The sequence below is a fragment of the Thunnus maccoyii genome, chromosome 10 (assembly GCF_910596095.1).
Source record: "Thunnus maccoyii chromosome 10, fThuMac1.1, whole genome shotgun sequence".
NCBI lineage: Eukaryota > Metazoa > Chordata > Actinopteri > Scombriformes > Scombridae > Thunnus > Thunnus maccoyii.
In genome coordinates this window covers 13,728,640-13,752,135 of record NC_056542.1, presented here as the reverse complement: position 1 = coordinate 13,752,135, position 23,496 = coordinate 13,728,640, and the positions used below count along the sequence as shown (strand labels likewise).

At 40.9% G+C, this 23,496-nt stretch overlaps 2 protein-coding genes across 5 annotated transcripts in view; one reads left to right on the top strand and one right to left on the bottom strand.

Moving 5' to 3' along the window:
- Positions 1-13,857, top strand: part of ddr1 (discoidin domain receptor tyrosine kinase 1) — a 40,662-nt gene extending 26,805 nt beyond the window's left edge. For 2 of the 4 annotated variants that reach the window (XM_042422899.1, XM_042422900.1), the window contains exons 10-20: positions 3,171-3,323; positions 3,956-4,012; positions 5,077-5,243; positions 6,012-6,219; positions 7,216-7,335; positions 8,274-8,575; positions 8,665-8,792; positions 9,753-9,950; positions 10,052-10,319; positions 10,559-10,708; positions 11,624-13,857. In XM_042422899.1, the coding sequence (XP_042278833.1) occupies positions 3,171-3,323; positions 3,956-4,012; positions 5,077-5,243; positions 6,012-6,219; positions 7,216-7,335; positions 8,274-8,575; positions 8,665-8,792; positions 9,753-9,950; positions 10,052-10,319; positions 10,559-10,708; positions 11,624-11,764 (1,892 nt within the window). In that variant the 3' untranslated portion in view covers positions 11,765-13,857. The remainder of the gene's footprint in view (positions 1-3,170; positions 3,324-3,955; positions 4,013-5,076; positions 5,244-6,011; positions 6,220-7,215; positions 7,336-8,273; positions 8,576-8,664; positions 8,793-9,752; positions 9,951-10,051; positions 10,320-10,558; positions 10,709-11,623) is intronic. The other 2 variants (XM_042422901.1, XM_042422902.1) reach the window with 2 other exon arrangements.
- Positions 13,858-13,927: 70 nt separating this feature from the next.
- Positions 13,928-22,939, bottom strand: flot1b (flotillin 1b). The gene is made up of 13 exons (XM_042423013.1): positions 22,819-22,939; positions 21,461-21,522; positions 20,614-20,689; positions 20,048-20,138; positions 18,452-18,595; positions 18,141-18,260; positions 17,675-17,770; positions 17,347-17,499; positions 17,072-17,253; positions 16,807-16,852; positions 16,452-16,589; positions 15,523-15,687; positions 13,928-15,418 (listed from the first exon to the last, which is right to left on the bottom strand). The coding sequence occupies exons 2-13, from the start codon at positions 21,501-21,503 to the stop codon at positions 15,389-15,391; spliced, it is 1,284 nt and encodes a 427-aa protein (XP_042278947.1). The 5' UTR covers positions 21,504-21,522; positions 22,819-22,939; the 3' UTR covers positions 13,928-15,388.
- Positions 22,940-23,496: the final 557 nt, after the last annotated feature.

Genomic DNA, 23,496 nt, shown 5'->3' with positions numbered 1-23,496 from the left:
CAGTAGCGACAGAAAAATACCTGAAAAAGGTCTACTGTAGTCTTAAGTCCAATCAGTATTCTGTAAATGCTTTAAGTAAAATCTGATGTTTCCCGATGTACAGTGACACTCTCAAGACAGAATCAAATTGAAAGACAGCTTTTATCCTTGCTGTGTGCTTTAAATTGCTTTAAACTTTCAGCAGACAGTCAAGGACCTTCTCCAGTCTCTGGTCTAGAGGGTTTAATAGAAACATAATTCTGCTGTGTTACATTAAACACGGGAAAACAGAACTGATCGAAAAGTATTCTTCCTGTAAATATGGCATTTCACAAATAAATAGGCTTTATTTAAACATAGATGTTGTATCAGTTCAACTTTTAAATTGATTAAGGAAGTGTAAACAGGAAGAATTGTTAACTGTTCTCCCTCCAGCTGTTTTCTTGTGTTTAAAGCCCCACTCCAGCCAGTGGTACTTCCTGTTCAATGGTTAACCTTCTTTATCAAACAATGAATGTGGATGTGGTTAATAATCAGACATAAGCCATTACCATGGCAACCAGATTGCCTGCACTGGCAATATGTTGGAATGATTGTGATATTATAGCCTAACCTGTCCACTTACTATACCCTTAGCTATATAGACTAGGTTACATGTCAGTAACAGAAATATGTGAAACCCATAGGTGAAATCAGACGATGGCTTCTTTATTGATAGATCATCTGTCCTAAGCAATGACGTCTTGCTTTATTTTATAGTAAATGTCCATAAATTTTCCTCCTCAGTGGTCATGCCTGGTTCTATGAATGTGCAAAAGCATGCATTGCACCTTGAGTTTAATATTTTGCACCCACAGTTGAAATTGGATCAATAAATGCCAAGTGCAGCGTGGTAGGTCTTAGGCACATGGACTGTGTGGGTGTCTTCATGCGCACTTGCTATTTTGGTCCATGTTCATATGTGCAGCAGCGCAATGTGCAAAAGGGCTGAGTGAAGGTGAATATAGATCAGTGGGTGAGGTGTTTTAATAAATACTCTCTCAGCCAGTCATCAGTTAGTTACTATAATAATGATAGAAATAAAAAATAAAGAAATTAATTTAGTAAAGTTGTTTATATGATTATATCAGACCAATGTTATTTCAGCAATAATTCTAATGTATCTCACCTCGTACATGGTCACATAGTTTAGTAATTAATGTTACACAACAGTGTTTGCACTGCAGTATGTTTCAAGGATAAAACATGAGATTCAATTTTTGCATTAAAAAGAGGCTGATGACCCTGCCAACCCAACATCTCTTTCATAAAGAAGCAGAATATCAAGTTATAACCAACCAGTCTGATGTGTGTAAAAATGTGTGTGTGGTTATCCAGTAACAGTCTGGTGACATCAGGCGATTTAATGAAGGTAAACAGTGAGCGGCCGTGCATAACAGCACTGCACTTTGGTATGGCACTTTTCAGAGGCTGCAGATTTATCAACATATCTGTCCTGTTGCCTTCAGATGCTTCAGGGATTTAATTAACTAAATTAGAAGCTTTTCATACCGTATAAAGCAGCTGTGGATAACAGATGCTGTAAGAATCACCCACATTCATTTGTAGATCAATATAGACAGACTTACTGACTTTCCTGCTTTAACCACATTACGTGTTATTTTCTATGCTGATTTTGGTTGGAGAGTGTTTAATTGAAATAAATTATTTATATTTTAAGCATTAATCTGTTGTTGCAACACATCTGCAGCAAGTTTTTAGTTTGAACACAGGCATATGACAAACTATTGTATCAGTAGCCTATGTGATGCTCACAAAAACAAGAGGATTTTATGAGGATGACGTATGACTGCAGTGTTCTACTGTAGTCATACGCCATTGTTAGGTTTTAGCAAGAGCTTAAATTTTTTAACTTTGAGCACGAAATTAAGTTATTTGTCAAAAAAATATTTGGCAAAATGTTTGGCTAATCAAGATTGTCAGGAAATAACTCAAAAAATATGCCAAAATACACTGGAGGGTGACTTTAATATCTTCCTGTTTATGGACTAAAACAGACAGAAAGAGCGTCCTGATAGCTTCTGTGAAGATAGGATTTCTGCCTATCTGATTGGAAGTCAGATAGATGACTCCTCTGCTGCTCTCTAACTGAGATTGCTGTGACTAATTAAACTGTCCTCTCTACTCAAAAACACTATCAGTCCTTGCATGATAAGAATCAGTAAAGTAATCACACCAGACTCAGGTAGCTAAAATAAAAACAAGACCATGTTTTGTTGCTGGACTTGTGCCAGACTTGTGATTAAAAGATGCACCAAAACTGTCACACTGGTACACCGCTCTGGTTCAAGGTCCTGACCAGACACTGGCAGAAAGCTGTCATGAGTGGTCCAAACTGGTCCCTATACCTCCTGAACATGCCACATCTTGCAGTCTCATATCTTTATATGGGCCAGAACTGGCTCACATTTGGTCCTGTGGTACCAGAAAGTGCTCGATTCTGAGCAGAAATGTGACTAAATCTAACTCAGCTGGTTACTGAGGTGAAGGATACTCAGATCTACAGTTATTGAGATAAGATACACTGATTCCACTGTTTTCCCCTTCAGACTTTAGTATTGATGTTTTACTGTTTTCAAAGTGTTATATTTTAATTCACCACAACTGACTGTTTTTTCTACGGCAACTTCTTCGTCAATAGTGGCCTCCACTGATGGAAATGAGCTTTTAGCCATATTCTGGTAGAATAAATGTATTGTGGGTTGTTCCTGTTAAATAAACAATAAAATAAAACAAATAGGTATGAAACAGTTCTGTGCAAAACTATCCAGAAGGCTAATTTCGATAAACAGCTGTTCACATCACAAACGACTTCTGTGCATGTTCTACTAGATATGTTGGCTAATGTGCACATTTAAAGCAGGACAGTGACGGTTAGTTAGCCGGTTAACTAGGGTTAGCGAGCTAACCCAAGCAATCAGATTAGTCAGTAGAGAACAGGTCATTCACAGTCAAAAACCACTGATGAATACTCTTTTGTCTGAAAACACAACCAGCTGTGACCACAACCACTTTCTCAACAGCTGAGGGCAAACAGAAAGTGTGTTGGCACATGAAAACCCCCCTAAGATTAAAAAAAAACCTGATCCATTTTCATTAAATTGTCTCATTCTCTCTCTCTTCTTATCTAGAGCCTTTTGAGGAGGACATTACAGAAACACAGTCATTTCCTCCTAATCTTCCCAAGATTCCCAAAACCAGTTCCTCTCCTCCTCCTGTTGACCACACTTCCTCCTCTCCCACATCGAGCCACAGTATCTCCAACACCACCGCCGGCCCTTCTGGTGAGCCCCGCTCTTCTCCCCCACATCTTCTTGTCTTTACTCTCCCTTTTTCCAGCTACCATTCTTTCTCCACTGTCCCATTTCATCACCCACCAAACTGCTTCATCTACCCCTCCTTTCTGCTCTCTCTAATTCCCCTAATCTCTCCCTCGTCACCTCTTGTCTCTGTGCCCGTCTCTTTCTCTCCAGTTGTGATGAGTGTGAGCATGTCGGCGGTGTGTCTAAGCCATGTGTCTAAACCAGAGCCAAAGCAGGCAGTGCCAAAGGAGGCCCACATCTGACTAGTCTCCCTCTGTGTATCTCGAGCTCTGAAATCCTTTGGACTCGAGCCAAGATTTGCTGAACCAAAGTGAATGCAGGATGCTATCTACAGATTTTATTGTACTAAAAGGGCAAGAGAAATGTAAAATTGAAGGTCAAATGTTTTAACTTATAATTCTTAAAATTGTATCATGTCAATCTGGCTTTTAAAAAGTTAGTTTGAACTTTTACAAATTTCCAGTTAGATGGATGAAAAACCAAATAAGCCAGGATCCTGCTTTTCATGATTTCTTCTCCTCATCACTCGCTTCTGAGTCTTCACCACTTCTCTTCTCACACATTCCTCCTTTGTCCATCCCTCGCTTCTCCAGAACCCCCCACCAACACCACCTTCATGACGGACACCACTGGTAACTGGACGCTGTCAGGTGAGAGACAGAGAGGATGAACCCAGGGAGGGGAGCTAGCTACATCCGCTCTGGCTCTCCTCCAGCATCTTAAAACTGTCCCGCAGCTCAGTAGAGAGTATGAAGTATAATGGCGGAGGGATTACAGGGGCAGGCTTTGGCACTGAGTTCTGTCCCCTGGGTTTGAAGATATACAGCTGCAGGAAAAACACTAACAGAGTATAGTGTACCATATTTATGTACAATAACAACTTGGATTCCTGTGGTCTTACAAACTGCATGTTTTTCGGGGGAACTGGCTCTGTTCTACACAGCTAAACAATAACAGGCTTTTTAAAAAGCTGGAAATGGTTTACTGTGGCGTGTATGCTCCTTTGTCCTTGTTACTGGCTGTGGTTGAACAGCTTTGTTTTGGTTTATTTATTACCCGCATGGTTTTGAACTGACAGAGGGAGAGAGAGGTGTGAGGGGGTGCCTTCTGTTGTGACAGTGTGGTGTGTAAATCTGGTAACTGTGTGTGTATGAGTGTGTGCTTGCAGGTGTATATTTGTGTTGCTTAATGTGGATACATGCACATAAATGTGTCATGTATCATTTTTCTTTGGATCTTATTAACTGAGACATTTGTTCCATCACTTATTCCACCTAGAGTAGTTTTAAAGTTTACACTAAACTATTCTGAGGAAACTCTTTCACCCTTCATTCAAATGATGCTACATCTGACCTTTCAAGAGAGAAAAAAAATAACTGGATGATTCTGATTAATAGTTGACAAGAAAGCTGTTGAATGTTTGCATTCTTTCCTCAATACAGCAGGCTTTGAGAAGCCCTGTGGTATGACCGGGGCACACTCATAGAGACAATCCCCATCAGATGTTTAGTAAGCCTGATGAAATTGTGTCAGTGTGACCCCAGTGAGTGCGTGACTGTGCTGGAGGAGCTAATGCTCACAGACTGAACAGTGCATTAACTCACGCCAGCGTGTAGACAGACACACACATAAACACACTGATATATGCACAGCAATCTATATGCATCACATCAGGCCCATAAATAACATTTCATCCTTTATTTGCGTCTTCCAGGATCAGATGGTACTGCTTTGACTCCAAGGGCAGGACTTCCTGTAGCCAAAGATGACAGCAGCAATACTGCTATTCTGATTGGCTGCCTGGTGGGCATCATCCTACTGCTGCTGGCTGTCATAGCTGTAATTCTGTGGAGGCAGTACTGGAAAAAGATACTGGGGAAGGTGAGTCAAGGGGTCGTAAGCATTGTTTTATTTAAAAGCAGCTATTAAAAGGTCAGTTTACCTACATCACAAGAACATATTTGTTCATTTACCCCTGTGGGAGGCAAGGCTGGGATTAGAAGATGTTTTTATTAGTCAAGTGTGCAAGCATACAAAGAAAGTGTCTTAGCATTTGCTCCCACAAACTCAACAAAGAAGAATAAAGAATACAAATAGAGCAGAAGTAAGGTAATAATGAAATAAAAATCATATTAAATTATCTAATCATATATCTGGGTATCTAGTCATGCACATTCTTTGTTTTGTTTGCCAGAGTTTGGGGATATCTTAGATTTCTGTTACTTACTTAATACAATGGCAATGAAATAAAATTTGTTCACAAAATTATGTTTAGAAAAAAGCATATCTTTCCAGAAACAATGTCCCAGTTAACCTGCACAATCCGCTAATCTGTCTGGCAACAATTTTTATTTGAACTACATCATTTCTACAGAAGAAACAGTCCTAAATGAAAAAATATCCTTTTTGTGATTTGGGTTAACTGTCCCTTTAACCACATTAAAATGATTGATAGCATCCTGAAATAACAACTGCAAGTCATTTGGCAAAGTCCCACTGTATCTCAATTTGGATGTGTCTCCATCCTTTTACATTTACTTCTAACTGTCCAAAGACATAAAGACCATTTGCACAGTTTGATCACCATCAGCTCAGTTCAAATGATAAAGTTATATCACCTGTATTCAAGTGAAGCCTTTGTCCTCTCAGGCTCAGGGAAGCCTTTCCAGTGATGAGCTACGGGTCCACCTGTCAGTCCCCTCAGACAACGTGGTCATCAACAACACACACAGCTACTCGAGCCGCTACCAGCGCATCCATACTTTCCCAGATGACCGCGACCATGACAGGGAGGGAGAAGGAGAGTACCAGGAGCCCAGCGCTCTGCTCCGGCCAAGGGATCAGCGAGACAGCACAGGTAGGTTATAAACACAATTATCTGACAACCTTCATACTGTATGACCTATAACACATATACCTATTGGCCTCTCTGTTTCTGTCTCTGTGGAGTGAGTTTAGTCCAAAAAATTACATGTAGCTTAGTGGCGTGACATAAAACATGCTGACACGCAGTAAAACACCATATTCGAAATATATGTTGACATAGACTAATCTACGGTCAACCACATACAATTGGCATGGAGTCTTTGGAAAATGTGAAACAATACAACCTTCCATATGTATAGAATTTAAATTTCGACAAACATGTATGTGGTTTGTATAGATTGTTTTGTTTTGCGTGCCAGTGTTCATTCTTTTGCAACCTCGGTCTGCTGATCATATCAATAAGCAAACTCATTTGGAAAGGGAAACAAAAAAAATGTGTCTTTCATATCAAGAAAACACTGGTATGTACAGTGTAATTTACCACACCAAACAACAGTAAATTAAACCAAACATCCCGCAAGGAAGAGTTCCTCTATGAAGATGCACAGCGCAGAGGGGCCACAATAGAGCTATTGTTCTGGTAAAAAAAAAGGGGAAGAAAAAGAATGGAGGGAGGAGAAAATGAGGAGTAAAAAGAGAAAAGACATTCCTTAAGTTGCATTGCACCACAGGAGGTTGGCATGCCATCTTTACAAGGCGCCTGTGTGAGTTTGAAATAACATGAGTAACAAAAACATTATTTCATCCACTGTTTTTATATGTTTTGTTCTGGCCTGAGTTTTGTTAACTTTGCCTGTCTTGCTATGCTCCCCTGTTCTGTGCTCCATGTGTCAGTGCAACCCCTCCTCCCATTATAATGGATATGCTAACCGTGTCTTGCTAATGGTTGTGTTTTGTTTTGTGTGTATTTTCGTGTCGCCTACCACTTTGTATGGTGTGTATGATCCACATTGTGGTGCCTGTGTGTACCCCGCCTCCCCCCCCCTCGTGTGTGTGTGTGTGTGTTCATGTGCGTGTGCTCTCCCAGCCTTGCTGTTAAACAACCCAGCCTATCACGTGCTCCTGTCAGATCACAGAAAAGACTCCAGACCCCTAGTCGTCCCCAGCACCACTCAGGCTCAGGAAAAGAGCCTCAATGTGCCCAAGGGTAAGAGACCTCAGACTGGGCCAGCTCAGTCAAGAGGGGCCCCTACCTCACTACCTAACTATCCAGGGTTCGGGGCAGTAGAAGTACTCTCACAGTCTAGGCTAAAAAAAAAAAAAAAAAGCTTCCTGGATATGATGAGTCTATTTTGCATGTATCAACCCTCCTGTTACTCACATCATTAATCACTCTCATCTACTCATCACTCAAAATAACTCATGCTTTGTTTGAAGGGATAGTTTGGCTTTTGGGGAAATGGTGCATATCATAATTACCCTGAGTGAGACAAACTCACAAATGTCTTTTTTTGTCTGTAGTATGTTCTACAGTGAGTCCAGCTCAGCAAGGTATGTTTGATAACTAGATTACCAAACAAACCTAGATTTTTCTTTTTTTTTTTAAGGAACTTTTGCGGTGCCCACCATTTAAACTCAAAACTAAAGGATTCAATGATGAATGACCTTGTACAAGGTCAGACTGGTTGAATTGGTAAAGAAATCTGTGCTAAAAGTTTCACTTTTACAAAATGTTTTCACCATTTTATCCAATTTTGTCCTCAATTTTATTGTTTCTGATTTCAATTTTTACCCAGCTTTGTAATTTTAGGCTTTATAGTCTTTTAGACTTAATGTCATCTTGTTGTGTTGTATTAGGTTTAATACTTCCTGTTTTAAGTTTCATTTTTTATACAGAACAGAAGTGGTATTTTTTAAAAAAAGTGTTGTACAAAGAGTTTTTTTTGTTGTTACAGTCTTATAAAATTCCCCATAATCCAAACTATCTCTTTACAACAAGTTGTCTGACAGTGATATCATGCAATCTTTTCTTTCACAAAAGAAGCTTAAAGCAAAACAAAGTTGTTTTTAATCAAACAGTTCCTCTTCTTTTAAATTAATCTTTCCATTTCATCCACCCTGTCTGTCTCTTCCTCCTCCCTCCAGCCTGTGGCTTGGACATGGACATGGAGAAGGGTTTCCCTCCAACTCAAGACGAGCCTCCCCCCTATCCTGGCTCCCCTCCTTACCCCTCCCTGTCTCCCCCCGTGTCTCCCCCACTGCCTCCCAGCGTCCCCCACTATGCTGAGGCAGACATTGTAAGCCTGCAGGGTGTCAGCGGTAACAACACCTACGCTGTGCCCGCCTTGGCCTCTTCCAGCCCTGGAGCTGATGCCTCCCCGCTGCCAGAGCTGCCGCGACACTTTCTCATCTTCAAAGAGAAACTGGGAGAGGGACAGTTTGGTGAGGTGAGGAATGTGATGACGAAGTCAGTGGTGTTGTGGGTGGGTGCAAGGGTGATTGTGCTTTAACAGTGTCTGTGTCTTGCTGGTGAAAGGTGCACCTGTGTGAAATTGAGAACCCTCAGGACCTTCCCAACCTGGAGTTCCCCTTCAATGTGAGAAAAGGTCGCCCTCTCCTGGTAGCAGTGAAGATATTGCGTCCAGACGCCTCCAAGAATGCCAGGTTTGTTAACATCATACACAGCTGAGCCTGAACTCAAACTTCAGTGTGGTTCTCAGTTTTTGTTTCTGCATTTACAGCATATATCCTCTTCTCTCCTCTCTCCTGTGTTTTGTGTGTGAGTCCTTCTGGTCAGGGAATTTCTGGAATATCAGGGAATGTTTAGAGGTGTATGACACACATAGGAGTCAGGAAATTTGATAAACCTCCTTGAGAAGTCATATCATTAAATTATTAAAAACTGGTGAAAACTGGGAATTTACCATTTAATATTTTTTGTCGGTTTTAGATGAGGCTATAAAATCTGCTGAAATATTACTTTTCAGGTTCAGGTTGATCTCTACAGGCCAGAATGTAGACTCCAACACAAACTCAGAGCAGCCAGCCTTCACATACCATATCAACTTATAAATTTCTTATAGCCAATGTGTTAAGGAAGCAATTACCTGATATCACTTACATATCCAGCAGAAGCAGAGCAGAGATTCTTTTTCTCACATTTTAGCCCTGCATTTTTGTCCCCGAGCTCCTCAGAAAAATACCTGAGGCCTCTGTGGCTTTCTCGATGTTTGACTCGCTTCACCAGCCACTTGTTTACTTTGGCTCTCTGCCCCTTTTGCGCTGGTCAGGTGAAATCAGCGTGTGTGGGGGGTTTGGTGAGAGCCAGAGCAACACAAACATATCGACCAGCAAAACAGATCAATGAGGTGAAAACTGGAGACTGTGGAATCAGTAACCCTCTCACTTCACAGGGAGTAGTTTGATTTAAATATTTAAAAAATGCACCATGGGGACAAAATATTGAAGAGATTTATTTACAGACCAGAATGGAGCCCAAGATCAACATCTGTCACTCTTTACCTCTTCTTTGCTTTACCTCCTCCTCCAAATCCACCAGTTTTCTCTTCTATACATCCCCTCCAACTCTCTGACACATCTCACTCTTCCCTCTCACCGTGGTAGGAATGACTTCCTGAAAGAGGTTAAGATCCTGTCTCGCCTGAAAGACCCGAACATCATCCGACTTCTGGGAGTGTGTGTGAGTAGTGACCCCCTCTGCATGGTCACAGAGTACATGGAATGTGGAGACTTGAACCAGTACTTGTCCCACCGAGTGCTTCTGGACAAATCTGGACCTTCACACAACACCCCGACCATCAGGTAACACATGCAGACAAATGTACACAAACTAAAATACACACACACACACACACAATTTTGATTTATTTACGATTCCTTTCATGTGTGATCTTTGCCTCCAGCTACCCGGCTCTCATTTCCATGGCCAGCCAGATTGCGTCAGGAATGAAGTTCCTCTCCTCCCTCAACTTTGTGCACCGGGATCTGGCCACACGCAACTGCCTGGTTGGGGGTGAGAGGGGTGAGAGCGGAGGGGATCCGAGCGGCGAGCGTCATATCAAGATAGCTGACTTTGGCATGAGCAGGAATCTGTACGCTGGAGACTACTACAGGATCCAAGGCAGAGCTGTGCTGCCAATACGCTGGATGGCCTGGGAGTGCATACTCATGGTGAGAGGACAGAAATTAGTGTGTTTGTGCATCTGATGGTGTGTGATGGTGGGAAAATCTGCAAAAATCTGAAAATGATGAATCCCTGATAATTACTTTATATACACAAACATAAAATAAATCCAGTTAACCTGTAATCCTTCGCCCACAGTGAACAATTTGCCATTTTATGATAATTCAGCTGTTGATGATAATGATAACATGAATACTGATGGAGATGGGTTTGTGTGTGTTCAAAGGGTAAGTTCACCACAGCCAGCGATGTGTGGGCGTTCGGGGTCACTCTGTGGGAGATGCTGAGCGTTTGTCAGGAGCAGCCGTACTCAAACCTGACAGATGAACAAGTGATTGACAACGCTGGGGAGTTCTTCAGAGACCAGGGCAGACAGGTACAACACACACACACACTGATGTAGGGGCATACAGAAGCCCATGTTCTTGTTTCTCATGTAGATATAGTGTACAGTCTAAATTATGATTCATTAGATATTTTGTTAAGATGTACTGAAGCTCAGATGATGGACAGTATATCTAAATAAGAGAAGAGGCTTTCAGTGTCACTCATTCTCAGTCACTTATTCAAATAATAACTGTGCTCATTAAGGCTGTTCTTGACTGTCTGATGTTTTCTTGTACTGGGCTTTTGTTGGGTTTCATCATGTAATTTATGCCACTGAAAGTGAAGCAGCAACCAGAAAACAAACTACATAAGACAGACTGTGTGGTGACTCATGATACCAGAGACCCACTGGCAGCTGGTCCACACCCACTGCTCTTATTAAGCTGTTTGAGCAGTTAGTAATTATACAGATAAATACAGCCAGATCACAAACATTTCAAATTTTATCCCACACATACATATTCACATATTTCTTTTAATGCCTTAAGAGTCACTAAAGTCAATAACACAGTATTCTGAAAGACCAACAACTAGTGAAATTTTAAATTTCAGTAATAATTTGATGTTTAAGTTATTGTTTAATTTGAATTCCCAGATTTACAAACTAATGTGTTGGCCTAAAGGCTTTTATCATGGCATAGCAGAGATTTCTGGCACGTCAAATGCTCCCAAGGTGGAGAAAGAAACAAGTCTGAAGAGGTCAAGACATCTGACCCTAATGAAGGCCACAAGCTGAAACGCGTTGATCTCATTATAAAGTTGTTCTTTACACTACATATGTTTCTGGATTCTTGATCCCTTTATCATGGCATGAAAGAGGTAGAAAGATGCCACAAAGTATGAAAAAGGAAGCTGTACCACTAATCCTGGCCTCTGTGTGTCTTCTTCCCTCTCTCCCCTCCAGGTGTATCTGAGCAAGCCGGCTGTGTGTCCTCAGGGTCTCTACGAGCTCATGTTGAGCTGCTGGAACAGAGACTGCAAGCTCCGCCCGTCCTTTGGCTACATCCACTCCTTTCTCACCGAGGACGCCATGAACATGGTGTAATGATGCAAAGACAGAATATAAGAAACACAAGAAGAAAGGCGACGTTAAGAGCGGAAACGTCTTGCACGTTCATGCATCCTCGCTACAAGCGAGGGAGGAGTCTGAATCGGTTTGGTGGAGGTGCTGCACAGCAGGAGCAGATGAGGAGGGAGAGTGGGTTGCTCGCTTTCATATTTTGTACTTCTTGGGTGGATGGGGCTGAGATGCCGCTGGTTCGGTTTTTTTTCCAAGTCAGACCCCAAAACCAAACTAACCCCCAGCTTTAGATAGGTAACAGATCGAGCTACATTTCACAGTGGTTGGTGGTGGGTGCAGTCTGCATAGGAACTTTCTCTCTTCTCAGATACTTAACATACAGGGAGAGTTTGTGTGACAAGTGGTAAGTGCAGTAGAGTTAAGGTAACAGGACGTTGCGGAAGCTAAACAACTTTGACCATAGAGAACTAGAAAATGTACAATTTTGAAGTGACATGACTTTGTCAACTCAACATCTCAAATACATGCTGGGTAACAGCTGAAGGTGCTTATGCGGTGTTGTGGCTGAGCAGTGCACCTACAGTACAGAGACAAACTGCACACAAGGATTGTTGTCTTAGTATTTATGGTATGTACAGCCTACTGTGCACATTTAAAGCCATGTGTTTCAGTAAAATTACTCCCAGCTTCAGCCCCAGTGGCCCATCTCAGAAACAAAAAATGTTAATTCACTCAAAGTCTACAAAAAGATCTTAACGATGGCTTACTCAGCTAACTAGAACCTGAGTGACAGCAGATCTTGCTGTTTTTTGACCCTTTATTGATCCTCTTTTTGAGCCCCACAGCCTTACACAGTGACCCACATCCACAATTGTAACTTTTAAGTGGACTAATGTGAAATGGTGCGGACCAGACAACAGCAGCCCCCTTTCTGCCCTCAACCACCGACCCCCATCAAAAAAGTTCAAGAAGATTTTGAGCCACAGAGAAAAAGAACTGTATCCCTTGTGCCTAATGGACTTCTCTGAGGAAACAGGCACAGAAGAGGAGATTCTGCTGCTGCCGATGAGATTTGACCCACAAACTGGAACGGCTTTTCCAGGCAGAGACATTGCTGCCAGTGAGGGCAGTGGACGGGACATCTTCAGATGTGCCTGCTCAGGTGTTTTGGCAATTTTTTTGTATCTGGCTGTGACCCAGATGCAAAGTATAGATGAAAAATTCCACAACCAGCTGCACTTTAAATCCTACATGCGTATCCCCGGCCATGATGAAATCCTTCTCTGTGAGGGGCCTGATATGATTCCTGTCAAGGTGGATTTTAATGCATTTCACTCGCAGTGATTTCAGATATTTGACAAGGGAGATCAACATGCATCACAGATGTATTTAAGACACAGTCTGTCTGCCTTTTCAAAATCCTCTCCTACAAGGCATCGCCAAACCATTGGATGTAAAATATTATTTAAAAAAAAAATGGAATGGCACCATTTCATCTCATTTTAAACGTATGACAAACTTTGTTCTGAAACTTTCAGTGTGCTCAGACACGTTTACTCATCGAATAATCTGTTTCTGCTTATCCAAATGCATTGCTGTATTTTAAAAACACAGTCATGGCATTGCTCAAACAGGGAATGCTGGGAGTCCTGATTTTTGTGTGAATGTCAGCATCAATCTCTGCATTATCCCACATTAGTACCTTAAGCTGACTGCGGTAGTATCAGTGGATCTACCTTACTGATTGTATAGCACTGTAAATCAGTCCTGACATGATCAAGATTATCAAGTAATACATGTTTACTGATTGCAAATGGTTGTGCCATTTGAGTCATTTTTGATACACTGTAGTTCAACTAAACCCATATTTTTCTATATACTGTATGTACTTAGACACTCCTTGATGTCTGATTTCGTCCTTTTGTCTTTGAAGCTGAACGTAATAGTATGTACATATTTTAAGGACAGAATTGTAATATCCTTTACTAATATATGGAAAGCTCTTTGTTACATTTGGGGTCTTCTGTATCTCTGTAGAATGCTTGCTACCTTGATGCTATTGTAATTCATTGTGTTGTCTATTTTTGTAGATGTTTTAATAAAGTTAACCTTTTCAGTTAAATAAACGTGTGCTCCACAGTGTATTATATCAGTCATCTGAATGACTGAAGAACAGACAGCAACAAGTTTCAGTAATTAAACCATATTTTTATTGTCTGCATTAACTTTTCACTACAGATACCTACGTGTTGAATATTTAACACTAGCAAGAAACTTTCACACTTATAACTATGTTAACTTAAAAAAGGACAGATATGCAACAACACAATTTTCATAAGAAAGGTAAAAGATTAGTCCCAAAGAAAATACGAAAGGAGTAGAGACACATTTGGCTTTCATCTACAGCATGGCTTATGATCAGTTGGATATAGGAAATGTTCCCTGACAGAGTTGCAATAGGCTTAAGAGAGAAGTTGGATAGAAGTTCAAACTTCTATCAAACTAGAAGTTAGATAGTTGAGGAGTTTCTTAACCAGGCACTTGGCGGTAACAAGATGTATAAGGCTTGGCAACTGGCAAACTTTGGACTGATAGTGAAGAGGATGAAAAAAAAGAGAGGCAGCCTGTGAGGTCCTGATAAGAAGTCTTTCAAAACCTCCCATATCTACAAGTTATAAAATGAGCCAAAATCTACAATACACAGCATCATAAGATCATGTATAGTTAGTACAACAAATGTTGGTTTATGTCAGTTTAAACTTCAGGCAGCAAGCACATCAAAGTTTGGTTAGTTTGTGATGTTACTTCTTCACTCTTGACATATAAAAGCCAAACCTCAAGAAAACACTGCAGCAGAGCCAAAGGCCTACACTTTTTTTCCCACCACAACACACTTTCGTTGCTTTCAACAGGAAACCCTTATACTTTGTTTCCATCGACCACTTCCTTTCCCTTCATTTTGAAACACAAATCAAAATCCTTCCACATGCAGGGCAGCTGATATGATTTTGGGGCTCGATAATGTAGTCAGATAATCTGCAGTGCACTGGCGATTACAACAAGATCTATGAAATAAACTAGCACACCCCCACCTTTGTCTTTTTATAAAGGACTAGCAAACACTATGTGGTGGTGAGAGGTCTCAGCAGCATTTTATGACTTGAAAGGCACAGGAAAAAAAAAACTGACTACAGCCATAAAATTTGTCTATATTAAAAAGTTCTAAAGTGAACGGCAGTTTATTGACACAGTCCCTATGCAGGGAAAATGACGCTGATTACAGCAAGGAAATAAAAAACTTGCATATTGAGGGTTTTATATAAAGCATCAAAGACAAAGGATTTCCTACAAGGATCATCACTGGCTAATAATCATATCCCTTACAGCTGCTACTGCTATCACTCATAGCAGCTAGCACACCAGCACTCATCAGGCACATGACTAGAAACCACATTAATGAGCACTCACATCCCTGGAAGAGGATGAAGGACGATCCAATAGAGACACACTAGGGATAAACATGCATGCACACAAACAATCAGACAGGACTACAGTGTTGAAGTGGTGACACAACAGTGGTTATAGGCCCAAAGAGCAGATATGGAGCTTCTTGTCTGAGTATTGGTGACACATCCTCTCTTTCTCTTCTTAATGCACATGGATGGGACTTCCTGTAGCCTGCGAAGTCATCAAGAGAAATATGAGATTATTATTACTTCATTTCTCAGTCTGATACTTTATCTGTTTATCGCACACAAACTCAAATGCATACTCTGGTGTACCTGAGAGATGTCGATCCCGGTGAGTTTCTCCACAGCGGCAGGCAGCCTGGTCATGATTTCAAGCACCTCTCCAGCCAGCTTGGCCGCTCCCACCTCTGAGCCACCACTGGACACCATGGTGACTTTCTGGGTGGCCGACAGTGGCTTGCTGATCTCTTCTGCCATCTGCAGGACAAGAAAGAACACAATGAACAGGATGTTCTAAAAGGTTCCACATGAGAACAGATTACTGTAATATTTGAGAAAATGTAAATTCTTCCCACATGAATGATGTGATGGGAACAATAATAAAAAGAGCAAAGTGACACAACAATCTGTATAGATAAAAATGGGGTTTAATATGGAAACCTGATCCTTTTCTTGAATTGAATATTTTAATATGTTGAGAGCCACAAGAAGCAAAAGAGGAATTTCTAAGAAAAACAAATGTATTTTTAGAAATCTCTTAATATCAGAAAAATCAAATAAGACCTTAATATTGTTTAATGAAAAAAAAAAATACATAACTCTTCATTAAGGAAGCAGGAGGATGTAGGTGGATGTAAAAAAATAATTTGAAAATATTTTGAGTCATGAAATCAGTAGAGTGGACAAACAATCCTCAAACAATAATCAATGTGACTTAATGTGAATCACAATAATGTGACTCACAATGAAATTAATACCAAGGACCTTCCGTCATGCGGCCCTGCTGATGATAACAGCAAGTCACAAGGATAATAGAAAACTAATATTTTTAAAAATCTATGTAAAGTGAATGGAGCAAAATTAGTTTCATGTGGATTAATAACCAAAAAAAATATATGAATAAAATGAACACCAGGGGTCCATCACAACGTTATGCTGTGAAGACAACAGCAAGTCTACGGATTAATAAAAAAACCCCACATTGCACAGCTCTATCATCCATCCATCCATCCCATACTGACCAGTGGCAGTTTCTCCAGCAGCATGTCCACCATGGCTCCTTCTTTGTACTGCTTGAAGGCCTCTGCCTTCTTATTCATCTGCTCCGCTTCGGCACGGCCCTTAGCCTCCATGGCAAATGCCTCTGCCTCGCCCCTCATCTATACACACATAAATGTACAGATTTAAGATTACAATAGAAGTGCACAGAACTACAAGCACTAACAGAAGTGACACTCGGTAAAAGGGAAAAGAACGAAAGATACAAATGCAATATGATATCCATTAAATGAGGAAAGGGTGAGCATTTTTAACACTTTTCACAAATAGCAGTAAAAAGTGAGTCAGAAAAGAAGGGAAACATGCTGCAGGACTCACCCTGATGGACTCGGCCTCAGCCTCAGCCTCCATGATGAGCTGCAGGCTGCCAGGAGAGAAGAAAAGACTGAGATCAATCGTACAAATGGACACTCCTGTGGCCGCAAATTGTTCAACTGTAATAACTGATTTTCTTTAGTTTCATTTTATGCCTCTTGATGCGGTTCAGGTTTCGGATACACGTCATTTGATTTTTATGGTTTTCACAGTTATTCAACTCTCATCAGAACTATATAAGACAACAATATTACGCTCTTGCACTCACCGCTGAGCCTCAGCCAGCCTCTCCAGGCGGTATTTCTCTGCTTCTGCAGGCTTCTTGACTTTAGCTTCCAGCTCTTTCTCCTTACGGGTGATCTCCTGCTCCTGCAGCATAATCTGCTGTGTCCGCTCCACCACCTGAACCTGCATCTTCTCCTCCTCAATGCGCTGCTTGGTCTTGGCCACCTGTCGACCGAAGCACAGGAAAAGGGAAATTCCTATATTAAGCTAACCAAGCCAAAATTTCACCAGCATAACAAAATCACTAGAGTACTGTACCTGAAGCTGATAGGCCATTTCTGACTCAGCCTTCTTGGTGTTGACCTCAACATCATAGGCTGCCTTTTTCAGCTCGAAGTCTCTCTGGGATTTTGCCATCTCAATCTCATTCTTGTACTGAGCTGACACCTTCTCCTGCATGGCTTGGGCCTCCTGTATGTACAAAGTGCCAGGACAGGAATAGAGGGATTTAATTTTTTTTTTTTTATCATAATGATGATAAAGTTATACTGCACAACATAATTGTCACTTCTGTAAGCATTCACACATTGTCTATAGAGGCAAACAGACAGATTAACAGAAATGAAGCAAGAACAAATGATTTTACCCTGATGACAGCATCTCGTTTGTACTGAGCCTCTCCAATTCTGGCATCCTTCTGCACCTGGGCCGTTCTGGCTTTACCCAGTGAATGAAGATAGTCCTAGGAGAGCGAGAGAGACAAGAGAGAGGGGGAATTAGTGACGATTCACCACAAGAAAACACAGGCCAAGCAGTAAAAAGGGGAGGATCATACAAACAAAAACAAGAGATGGCGTGATTACCACAGAAAGCACTTAGGCCTAATTCATCCCTAATGTATGGGGGTTAGGGGTCGGTTGAGTCAGAGACTGTGAGTCAATAGCGATCACTGAAGTGCATTACTCTAACAGAGCAAATCAAACACTAAAAGCTTTCATATGAAAAAGATGCAGGCGTACAGTGACACTACAGCTTCCTGTTGCCCGAATAACTCTGATGTCTTGATTATCACATTTTTGTAATTAGTTGTGGCATAAACAGACATAAAGTACCTGATCATCATGAACATCTTTGAGCGTGTAGCTGACAACACCAATCCCCATGTTGACCAGGTCAGAGGAAGCGACCTTAAACACCTGCTCTGAGAACTTCTTACGGTCCTGGTAGATCTCCTGCACAAAAACGTACAGTCATTTCAGTCACAAGGAACATCAACACTTGGTGGGTAAGTTGGCGTTGATTCATAAAGCCTCTGAACTAACTTTTATGGGAAGGAAATGCCCATTAAAGATATTTCCTGCCTTTTCTTTTATGGGCAGGAAATGCCAAACAAATGCATTTTAATAAGTGTCAGTGCACCAACCTCCACAGTCAAGTGGGCGATGATGGCTCTCTGGTGTCCCTCCAGTGTTTCTAGTGCAATCTGGGCAATCTCAGGCTCAGACTTGCCCATGAACATCTGGCAGGCAGTGGCCAACATCTCCTTGTTCTGTCCCTGGATCTTCACCTGGAAAAAAAAAAAAAGAGAAAAAAGGTTGCGTGGGTCTAGACTTTTGAATCCGCCCGTGTGACAGAGTTGACTGATTGAAGGCAATAGCTTGGCCAGACAGTAAGCACCACAGTAGAACTATGATACAACATAAAATGATCTCAACAGGGACAGAAATCTAAACATCTTTAAGCCATTTACAATTTAATAAACCCCATGAGTAGTATAAAAATCAACATGCAAAAATATGCAACTTCCTTTACAAAAAACCAACGAGTCATTTAAATTCTTTATTTATGGGGTGTTCCATTGAACCAGGGTCCACAGACCAATATTTTTCAAGTGTTATCCATTTACTAACGAAAATAGCCTTAAAAAACTAAACATGAATGCCGTGGGCTTTGTTTTGATGGGTCATTTTGCTATTGCAAATACTGTACTAGCCCGAATATAACATAATGTTTTATTCTGAAAATTACAGTTGAAAAAGTGAGAGTTGTCTTATATTTGAGGACAAGACAATTACATGTTCACAAGGTCAGAGATCATTTCTGAATGAGCGTCTACCACTCCTACAAAGAGTGTTGCATTATGGGTTGCTTGTAGCCTTAATGCTGCTGGGCTAGTGGATGTCTCTAAGTCAGTTTATAGTGAGTCTGTTAGAGTTGGTCCTAAAAGTTTTATTAGCTCAGTTTAACCCGCATGAGTTTCCGAAGGCTCATGTAACCTGTTTTTCTGCCACGAAGGGCATAAATTCATGACGAGTGAAAACAAGTCAAACGCCTCTCCCCACGTCTTTAGTGAAGAAATGGATTGCGGACTGATCTGTCAAGCAGCCAAGAATTCTGTCACAGTTGATGAGGAGCTTAACAAGACAAAAAGACAATCTGAAAAATTGTATATGCTGGAGAAAATCATTTCTGCGCTTCCAACAGCCAGACAGGAGAGAGTGTGACTGATAGACAAGCTCCACAAATGTGCGAATTACGTTCTGCTTTAATGGTAATATTTCACTTTTACGAGAGAAAAGGCTTCAAGGATTAGGACTCTCTTCTCCTTGGATAAATAGTATCTTAGGGAAACTCTCCCAACAGGACAAGTGTGACAGTGTGTTTTTCCAAAGACAGATGTTGGTAAAGGGGGGGTCCTCTTATGTTTGGGCCAATACGGTATCTAGGTTTAGACTAGTTTAACTGTCCTCTGTGCTCTCTACATACTACGTAACTGCTTCCTATCCCTACATACTATAAACCCTCCATTAGTATGCAGGTCACACAGAGAGCACCAGGCCTGTATGTGCAACAGCCTATTTCTGGAGACAGGCGTTTAGATACAAGCTACCTCTCTTCCCGGCCTACAAGAGTCCACACAAAGTATTTCCAATCTATTATAATATCTTTGTTTATGGAAATATACACATATTTAGTAATAGCCCTGTACTATTTAAATCATCCAGTCCTCAAAGCATACCTGTGCAATGCCAGTGACAGAGATGGGGACACCATGGCGAGTGTAGACTTTGTCACTCTTCACATTTAGAGTCAGCGTGTTGAGAGTGATTCTAAGGCAAAGGGCATAAAATCTGAATCAGAAAACTTCGTCACAAGGCAATGGAAATTTGTCTTTGCTGTGGCTCAGAGTACAGAGTACACACAAGATAAAAACATACATGTAGCAAAAATGCACACATAACATCACACAATTATATTACAGAATGTACAAGTAATGTTAAAAATGAAAGGAAGGGAGGAATGGATGAAATATAATAGGAGAGAGCGAGAGCAAAAAGCAGAGCAACAGAGACAGACAGGGGAAAGTAAATCAATTATCATCCACAGAGGCCACTCCCCTAAGCTCTTAATATGAGCAGCAGCCCAGTAACAGAACAGATACAGCACACATTTACTTGTTATTGTTAACTGTAACAAATGTGTCTTTTGTTGAAAATGATCTCCCTTCCAACACATCAAATCATGCAGGTATGTAGTACCTTCAGAGTATAGAATAATAGAAATAGAGAGTGGAAATGGGATCACCTCTGGATCTGCTGAATACACGGGAAGACAAACACTCTTCCTCCAGCAATCATTAGAGGAGGAGAACGGCCAAAGCCTGGAGGGCGAGAGAGAAGGTCAACGTAAACATAACATCACCATGTAGCAACATACAGCTAGTTAACTTTAGTTGGGTCAAGGTCAGCATTCAACTTACAACCACACATTATAAGAAATGTGAGTAATGCAATTCATCCACAACACCTTTTGTGAAACACATTGAAGCCAGTTGACAAAGCCTACAGATTACAGCAAGCTGGGAAATTCCTACTGTCCTCTAGCCACATGTGTGACCTCAGCACTCTTTATGTTACACCATGATTTGTTCACACAGTGTTCCTTCCGCAAACCTTAAGGAAAAAGTCTCTTTTTAAAATTGGTTATCCAGCAGCGGGATGTATTGTATTATCAAAGGTATTTTTGCCATCTGACAGATGTCCACTGTCTGCCTGGAAAGATAAAATATTTGCCCAGGGTGATCCAGTCCAATATTTCCACAGATTATACCGAGGCCAAGATGCTGAGTACACAAAAGAAGCTAACTTTACTCCCAACTGACAGCAAGTGTTGCTCAATCGCATCATCAAAGCACATGTGATGATTAAATCACTGTCATGACACAGTTTTCTTGCTCTGAAATGAGTCTCCTTTCACAACAATATATTATGACACATTACATTGTAGTACGATGACCTCTGAAAAGCTTATAACAACATTACAGCATTGTGGAGGCTGGAGGGCTGCCAAACAGGGAATTTTCTGTGTTTCTAAACATCCTGTGCTAGTGAGAAAAAGTATAAAGGCAAGATAAATCAAGCAACTGTCTTACCGGACACCACCATGGCTTCATTGGGTCCACATGTGTAAAACATCTTGATTGCTGCTTTGAGGCTGAAATTTTAAGCAAAATTTTGTCAAAGTCTGAACATTTCAACAGTTAACTGAAATAAAGAAAATATTATGTATGAAAGAAAATGTTTATTTGTGCACAGCTGTTTGTTCAACTTGAAGAATGGGTTCACAATTTTTCAAGTCTGCCTTAAAACAATAGTCACGAGCCCAAATGAACACTGAAATAGGTTTTTCTTGCCATAATCATTCCTCCTGTTCATACTGAGATCCTAAGATCCCTTCCTAATGCACTAACAATGTAAGTGAGGGAGGACAAAATCCACAAGCCTCCTTCTGTGCAAAAATGTATTTAAAATATGAAGCTGCAGCCGCCCAAATTAGTCAGATCAAGTAGATATCTTTCAACATTACAGTCTTTTTAATGCCCAAGTCCCTATTTTTGTTACTATACTTCCACCGCAGCTCAACAGGGACACACTGTCCAAGGAAACACAAAGAGGGGATTTGATGCGAAAAAGACCGTAAATGTGGCAGATATCCATATGACTAACTCAGACTGCTGAAGCCTCATAAAAGCTTCAGATACACTTTGAAATGCATTTTTGCACAAAATGACTGTGCGGACAGTTTGGCCACCATCACTTACATTAAAAGCACATTGGAATGGGATCTTTTACAGCGAGAAAAACCTCTTTCAGTGTTCATATGGACACCTGACTTGAAAAATTGTGAACCCGTCCTTTAATGGCAGCAGCACACACTATTTTCTGGACTTCGGTGCATCTTTAATGCATTTTGAATTGATGCCAATCCCATAAAATAATAACAATAATACATTTTTACATTTAAACATCTCATCTGAAGAGTTAGCTAGAGTTTTTTATTGAAGAAATTGATTATTTGGGTGTAAAGGGAGTCAACATGTATGCTAGCAGGCTACAAGAGACACATGTCTATGTCACTCATTCGTGCTGAAGACTTAATTAACTTAAGCCTCCACATTTCCCATCAGCTCCATCAGAGCAGTCGGGTCGGTGTAGAGTACGACTCGTTCCCCTTGTGCAAAACCCCACGATATACACTATATTGTCAAATAATAGTTAGAGCTGCAATAAACAACGCGGTCCGACTATCTAACACCGAATAACGGGCTACAAAGTTTGCAGCAAAGCAACTTCAGCAAACGACAGCTAGCATAGCCGTTAGCAGTTAAAAGGAAACGGATTCGTTCAGGAGTAGATAACGCCTATGGAAAAAAAACAGAAGCCAGTGTTTATACTACAGCTATTACCAACGACTAAACGATAAAACGAATCAAGTTGGTCATCAACTTACCGATATTCAGTCAACAGAAAAAGCAAGCCCTTTTAAGTATTCAGGGGTTTGTTTTCACGGTCAGGTAAGGAGCCGTTTCCCGTCAGCCGTAAACTGGAATGACAAAAATGTCTGTGTAGCACACAGAAGAAGAAGACCACGCCCATTCAGATTCGGCCTCACTACTTTCGCCATCTAGCGGTGGACCGGAGCAACTACACCTGCACTGTGTGTGACGTAGTAGAGAGGATGCACTACAAACAAGGGATGTGTCATGCACAGTGGTGGAAGACGTATTCAGATCCTTTAGTAAAGTACCAGTACTCCATTACAAGTAAAAGTCCTGCATGAGAAATCCTACTTAAGTAAAAGTACATAAGTGTTAGCAGCAAAATGTAGTTAAAGCAGTAAAGTAAAAGTAGTCATTTCGTCCCTCTGACAGATATATTATGACATCATTAGATTATTAATACTGAAGCATCAGTGTGTAAGCAGCATGTTACTGTTGTAGCTGCTGGAAGTGGAGCTAGTTGGAACTGCTTCATATGTTTAGTCCAACTGGTGAGCGTTTTGCATGTAGAGAGACTGTCTGGCAATCCTCAGCGGTTTTTCAGAATATGAAACCTGATGTTACAGCACATCAAGGATCAATAGAGCTCTCCCTTATGTGTATAAATGCCATTGTACACTTTTCTAGAT

Excerpts from the sequence above, each read along its gene's own strand:
- flot1b (XM_042423013.1), bottom strand. The coding sequence starts at position 21,503 with ATGTTTTACACATGTGGACCCAATGAAGCCATGGTGGTGTCCG. Across the intron at positions 20,690-21,460 it reads TGAAGCCATGGTGGTGTCCG|GCTTTGGCCGTTCTCCTCCT; the intron begins GTAAGACAGTTG and ends CTCGCCCTCCAG. Across the intron at positions 15,419-15,522 it reads CCGGGATCGACATCTCTCAG|GCTACAGGAAGTCCCATCCA; the intron begins GTACACCAGAGT and ends ATGACTTCGCAG.